At 46.9% G+C, this 7,209-nt stretch overlaps 1 protein-coding gene across 1 annotated transcript; it reads right to left on the bottom strand.

Moving 5' to 3' along the window:
- Window positions 1-5,369: 5,369 nt before the first annotated feature.
- On the bottom strand, window positions 5,370-5,636 carry LOC308147871 (cortexin-3-like; the record flags this gene model as incomplete). Its single annotated transcript, XM_080521246.1, has 1 exon — window positions 5,370-5,636. The coding sequence occupies one exon, from the start codon at window positions 5,634-5,636 to the stop codon at window positions 5,370-5,372; it is 267 nt and encodes an 88-aa protein (XP_080377372.1).
- Between the last annotated feature and the right edge of the window lie 1,573 nt (window positions 5,637-7,209).

Raw genomic sequence — 7,209 nt, 5'->3', positions numbered from 1 at the left:
ACTAAATTAGCATTTGAAAAGGTATGGCTTGAGTCACATACCTCAGGTCTGGGAGGTGTGTCGGGGGGAGCTGTGAAGCAGCTGACCCCCCTTCTCCTGTTGACCTGGGAGTCACAAGATGGATGAGAGGGACTTTGATCAGAGAATCTGGAAGATAATCTTACTGTCTCCTCAAAATCTGAGTCGGAAAACTGGGAAGTCAAGTCATTGCTGACTCTGTCTGTTGACAGACAGGTTGCAAATGACTGGAGTCCCAAAGACATTGACTCGGTTGGGACAGATTTCACCGTCTGTGGGGATCCCTGCTCCTCTTCCACAGAGGATGAATCTGAAAAACCAGAGTCACATTGGCTGGAAGTTCTGACTGGGGTTAGATTCTCTGATCTAAGCCTGAACAGTTCTTCTCTTTGTGAGCAGAGTTCTGACTCTGCTGCATGTAGATCTTTTAAGTAGTGTAATGCTTTCCTACTCGCCGTTCCAGCTTCATGGAGGAGAGAAGCATTTTGCACTTTTAAAAGTTCTACTTCCTTTTCTAAGTCTGCTTTAACTTTACAGGCGAGGGTGGTTTGCCTATGAAAGATTAGAAGCAAACATCTCAACAATGAACCATGGGATGCAGTCTGTGCATTACCAGAACCATTAATTAGAGAGATTATCTCTTCATTGCATTCAGCCAGACTCAATCTGCCAATGAGTTCCGTGAAACCAGGTTTCAAGCTTTTTGCAATTGAAGCGATCAACTCGTCCAAATTATTGATTTCCATTGTTTCAAAAGGGATGCTGATGATGAGGCTAAGATTAAGTTATCGTTTGAAAACTTAAGTGTGTGTTTATGGAGTTGTCTAGCAGACACCATAAAATGTTCCTGTGGTTAGCCTGATCAAAGGATTGTTCTCCTCTGTGTGGGAGGGGGACTCCCTGTGGAGAGAGAGCTTCACACACACAGATAAGATCAGGTAGGAATTTAGGATTGCAAATGCGTACCAGGGTTAAAACATACACTAACTAAAATGCATGGCAGTATCAGTTAGGAATAGTTTTAACTTTAACTCAAGCTGGAATTTGGGAATAACAGCGAGGTAAAAACTTCACAGTGTTTTGGTCACTGTGGCGAAAATGCTCTTATGCTGATATGCGTTGGCAGTATCAGCTGATTCTCACTCACTCTTGAAGTATCACACGGCCGGTGGCACTGGTGTGATAAGTTTAAGGACAATAGAATCACCAACTTTGCTTCTTGTTGCATTGAATGGGTGTCATTCGAATGCTAATGTTTCACTGCAGGGCAGTAACTTGGAGACATGAGCTGGAGCAGCAACTCCAGTGTTACTCAAAGGGCTTATTTACTCACACACTGTCTCTCAATTTTGATTCAGTTGTGAATAAAATAGTTTTCACCACATCATACTTTTGTAAGTATGGCTGGATGTCTACTGCGGTAGCAGGAAGACAATGCTGGATGTGAAAGCTTTGGGAGATTTCACACCGGAATCAGAGATTTTTTGGTTTGTACCAAAGTGTACGCTGATATTAATATTGCACAAATATGAATGAAAGTCGACTTTGACCTCCTCACACGGGGCACCATTATGTTGGGACCATTATGTCCTCATATGGATCACTATTTATGTTTTGGTTGGCTATCGATAATGATTAATAATTATCAAAGATAGTTATTAATAATGTTGAAATTTAATCTGATCTGTATCAGAACCTCGGAGCTCCACCTGTCGTAACAGGAAATGATAGCCAATTCAGTTATATCAGTCTCATAAGATATACTAAACTGTTCATCAGGAATGTGAATTAATAGTTAAATTAATTACAATTACCAGAATTAACAGTAAAGCTTGAAGGATTTTGGAGTTCTTGACACAGAAGAGTCGACATTTCATTCTCCTTTGTGCTCATTAATAAAACAGCAAGTATGATTCCAAACATTATATTTATTAACAATGAAAACAAATAAAACACAGATTCTAACTACCTATATACAGCTGGGTGTGTGTAGGTGCATGTGTGTGTGTGTGTGGAGAGAGAAAGAGAGAGAGAGAGAGTTGGAGGGAGTGTGTGTGAGACGTGTGATGGAACTACAAAACAAGATGGCGGATCACAAGAAACTACATTCCAAATGGAGATTGTCAGAGAACAGGAGGTCTGTCCTTTACAGCTCGGCCATGTGCTGATAGCAAAAGAACAATAGAAGCTAGCCGTAGCGTCTGCTTCTGTGTGTCTCTGCTAAAGGACCATTTCTAGAATGACTTGATGTGAATGAGACTTGTTTTGTAAAACGTCAGGAGTCGTCAGATGGTGTTCAGTTACTGTGTGATGTTGTCTTTGATGTGATATGTGTAGGATTGTGAGTTAACTAGTTAGTAAAGCAAAGATTAGCATGCAGACCCTGTGTCTGTGGCAGAGCTAACGTTGGTTTACAAGTTGATAACGGCTCCTAATATTATCATCAGAACGCGATCACTGTAACAGAATCAACACATCTTCATGAAAGTTAAACAGTTCTATCATAGCATCAGGTTTAACTAATCTCAGGTAAAGCCCAGTTGTTGTTCCCACTTCCTTGAAGGAGTTCAGTTGTTGTCCTGCTGGAGGGAAGCTGGTGTCTTCTCCTGTAGTTAGCACCTCCTGCTAACTGTGGTTGCTGGTTCTGCAGGCTGAGGAGAAGAAGATGAAGTTGATGTTTCAGGAGTCCTTCTTTGCAGCTCCTGGTTGTTCCTTTTGTCCAGACTGAGGAGCTGGTCGCTCAGGTCTGTGATGGTTTTCCTGCTGGTTGAGGAAAACACAAAGAAGTTCTGTGAGGCGTCGTTTCCCTGGTCCGTCCTGGAGGAACTGGTTGGTTTCCCTGGAGATCAGACTCTGGGTGCTGGTCTCTGGATCAGGGGAAGGTCTGACCCTCGTGGTCGGGTCAGCAGAAGAGTTGAGGAGTGGAGGCCTCTGGTTGCAGGCCTCTGGTGTTAGCTGTATGCTAACGCTGGATGAGCTGCTCTGCAGCAACCCACCTCCTTGGAGTTTGCTTTGCAAGAGTTCGGAGGCCCCTGCTTGCAGGCCTCTGGTGTTAGCTGTGTGCTAACACTGGATGAGCTGCTCCTCTAGCAACTCACCTACTCAGAGTGTAGTTGTGCAAGAGAGAATGGAGGCTGGCTGAAGCCTTTTGTCCACGTGTGACTTCAGAGGTGTCGAAGCCTGAGAGCTTCAACCAATCAGTGACTGGCTGATTGCATGGGGGGAGAGTCTTGTGAGCAGAAAGGGGGGGGGAGGAAGGTCTTGGAGAATGTCCCCCCCTTCCCCATTCTAGATGTGAAAGGCCATCACATTCCTGCGTCAGAATTCATGTCATGACTGCGTCTCATGACAAATGAATATTGTCTCTCCCCAGAAATGAACAAACTTTCTGTGTTCCTGCAGATCCCAACAGAGAGAAACTCAAAAGACGCTGGCTTGATGTATTAAAGAAAAGACAATAGATGCATTATACGGCTTTTGCTGCAAAATGTTTTCTCAGAGACATTTTAAACTCATCAGAGGTCTGAGAGACTGGAAAAATGTAAGAAACCCGCTTATTGTATTTATTATAATTTTTCTTTATTCAATGATGAATACAAGTGTTACGATTCTGTCAAAGTTGTTCACAGGCATTTTTTATATTTTAAATAAAGAAATTGTGTTGTAACTGTAAAGGTGTGTTTCATTTTTCTTTAAGTGTGTAAAAAATGTTCTTTATGGTGGAATTGGCTGCAATATAAGGGGCACCAGATGAAATCTTGCCTCGGGCACCAAATCGTCTTGGGCCGACTCGGGTTTGTGGCGCAGTTCAGTGTTGGACTCGCCAGTGGTCACGTTTGTTTGTCGCCTGTAAACAAACGTTACTTATTAACCAGGTTCCACTCCGAGTGAATGTTCACTCCTCTTCTTCATCATCATCATCATCATCATCATCATCAGGTGCTGTTTGAAAAACGTCTGTAAATCCAAGTTGAAGAGAAAGAAAGCGTTGAGAAAGAGTCAGTGTGTTGAGAGTCAGTGTGTTGAGAGTCAGTGTGTTGAGAGGCAGGGAGCCGATGTGCTGCAGGGCAGGAGGACGTCCGTCCGTCCAGACACCGCAGAGCTCCGTCCGATCGGAGCCCAACACCACTCGCTCCATTCATGAGTCATGTGGAAATGGAGCGTTGGATTATTGTGGTGTTCCTGCTGATGGTCTGGACCGTCACCTGCCCAAACGGACCGAAGCGACAATCAGCCTGCGAGTGTTCACAAAGACGCATGTTTCCCTTTGTTTGGCGCAAAATGTGTTAAAAACACATCGACATTGTTCAGACTCAGAAACCTGCAGGTTCAATACAGTCATGTGGGAATTAGCATTTGCAGTTTGGTTGTGGTTTGACTGAACGGGATCTTCCAGGTTTTCCTGAAGGTCTGATGGATCAACATGTTCATCCAGTGTGGAAAACAGCCTGCAGACTGAAACCTTATCAACGTTTTCCAGAAGTTATCAGCTGTTGTCTGAACTGATAGACATTAAACATCTGAGTAGATCCTCCAGATCGCTCTGAATGCTGACGAATCCTGAGGTCAGCTTCTTGTTTTAGTCCATGGTGGTTTTTATTTGGGCCAAAACATCTTCAAGTCCCAGACAGAAGCAGAAAGTCTATTGTTTTGTCCCGCCAGGCCTCATTTACACAAACACTGTTTCAAGTGAAAATACAAGACTTGTTCCAACTTAGGTTCCATGGAAATGGAAAACTCAACATTTTTGAAATGCTGCTACTCTGACCGCCATTACATAAATGAGAGAAAACACACATTTGTGGAAACATTGAGGTTCCGCCCCCCCAGTGGACGGTGAAAACATTGCTCATGCTCCTGGTCCTGACGAGAAGTTGTGCACATGCTCAGTAACTGGACAATCAGAACAATGTTTCCTCTGTCCATATGGTCCTGGGACTTGGTACTTTTATTTTGACAGCCATTATTAATGTTTAGAGCAGATTGTTCTCAGCTGCATGTGTGTGTGGTTTCATTATAAACGCAAACAACAGCACCAACTTGTGGACCAATATGTTAACTATGTCATTTTCGGTGTTTCTGCCATTGCCGTGGAAACTGGTATTGTTATGAGAACGTTGCTGTGTAAACATGAGACGATTCTGAAATGAAAACACAAAAACAATGTGTTTTTACTTGAAACGTTGTGGTGGAAATGAAGCCTTGTTTTGGCTGTGAGTCGGTGCCCTGCTTCTCCAGTCGATATCAAGGGTTAAACCCTGCGGGGGAAACCTGCGCTCCACTCGCATGGCGTGATTGTCGTCTCAGTTCAGCCTATCGGTCGTCGGCGCCGCTGCCTCTCAGGCTGCCTGTCAGGAAATCCGGTAGTCGAAGGTGTCCTTCTCCATGTAGTCAGTCCAGGTGGAGGACGGCATGCTGCGGTACGGGTCCAGAAGGATCCGGAAGCACCGTACGATCAGCAGGCCGAGGAAGATGAAGAGGATGAGGATGAAAACAAAGGCCGCCCGATGCTCCAGCGTGAGGAAGCCAGCAGACGCCAAGGATGAAGAGGAGGAAGACGATGGGGGAAAGTCCAGCTCGGACGCAGAGAAGGTGCTCGTGTAGAGGTTGTCAGCCATGACGGGGAGCCGGTCCGGCAGGTCCACAGAGGACTCAGCAGGTCCACAGAGGACTCAGCAGGTCCACAGAGGACACCCTGCAACCAATAACACAACAAAAAGTCAATGATCTGCCAACATCAGTGTGAATGGAGACCAACACAATCCAGACAAGACCTTCAAAACACGGCACATACTGGGTCCAGAAGACCAGCAGTCTTCTAAACCAGGTCCAGAGGAGTTCCACACACCGGGTCCAGAAGACCAGCAGTCTTCTAAACCAGGTCCAGAGGAGTTCCACACACCGGGTCCAGAAGACCAGCAGTCTTCTAAACCAGGTCCAGAGGAGTTCCACACACCGGGTCCAGAAGACCAGCAGTCTTCTAAACCAGGTCCAGACCCAGTTCAACTTAGTTGACGGCAGGTTGGAAAGAAGTTAGCAAAGAAAATGAGCCAGCGACTTCAGAGTGACGCAGAAGCTCAGTGAGGAGAAACAACAACTGTCAGTGGAACATGTCCTCTGGTGGACGCTGGAGGAAGTGACAGTGGAACATGTCATCTGGTGGACGCTGGAGGAAGTGACAGTGGAGCATGTCCTCTGGTGGACGCTGGAGGAACTGACAGTGGAACATGTCCTCTGGTGGACGCTGGAGGAAGTGACAGTGGAACATGTCCTCTGGTGGACGCTGGAGGAAGTGACAGTGGAACATGTCATCTGGTGGACGCTGGAGGAAGTGACAGTGGAGCATGTCCTCTGGTGGACGCTGGAGGAAGTGACAGTGGAACATGTCCTCTGGTGGACGCTGGAGGAAGTGACAGTGGAACATGTCCTCTGGTGGACGCTGGAGGAAGTGACAGTGGAACATGTCCTCTGGTGGACGCTGGAGGAAGTGACAGTGGAACATGTCCTCTGGTGGACGCTGGAGGAAGTGACAGTGGAACATGTCCTCTGGTGGACGCTGGAGGAAGTGACAGTGGAGCATGTCCTCTGGTGGACGCTGGAGGAAGTGACAGTGGAACATGTCCTCTGGTGGACGCTGGAGGAAGTGACAGTGGAACATGTCCTCTGGTGGACGCTGGAGGAAGTGACAGTGGAGCATGTCCTCTGGTGGACGCTGGAGGAAGTGACAGTGGAGCATGTCCTCTGGTGGACGCTGGAGGAACTGACAGTGGAACATGTCCTCTGGTGGACGCTGGAGGAAGTGACAGTGGAGCATGTCCTCTGGTGGACGCTGGAGGAACTGACAGTGGAGCATGTCCTCTGGTGGACGCTGGAGGAACTGACAGTGGAACATTTCCTCTGGTGGACGCTGGAGGAAGTGACAGTGGAGCATGTCCTCTGGTGGACGCTGGAGGAAGTGACAGTGGAGCATGTCCTCTGGTGGACGCTGGAGGAACTGACAGTGGAACATGTCCTCTGGTGGACGCTGGAGGAACTGACAGTGGAACATGTCCTCTGGTGGACGCTGGAGGAACTGACAGTGGAGCATGTCCTCTGGTGGACGCTGGAGGAAGTGACAGTGGAGCATGTCCTCTGGTGGACGCTGGAGGAAGTGACAGTGGAGCATGTCCTCTGGTGGACGCTGGAGGAAGT

Source organism: Blennius ocellaris (genome assembly GCF_963422515.1).
Source record: "Blennius ocellaris genome assembly, contig: SUPER_24_unloc_1, whole genome shotgun sequence".
NCBI lineage: Eukaryota > Metazoa > Chordata > Actinopteri > Blenniiformes > Blenniidae > Blennius > Blennius ocellaris.
The sequence above is the reverse complement of the archived record's forward strand: the minus strand, read 5'-3'. Positions and strand labels throughout refer to the sequence as shown.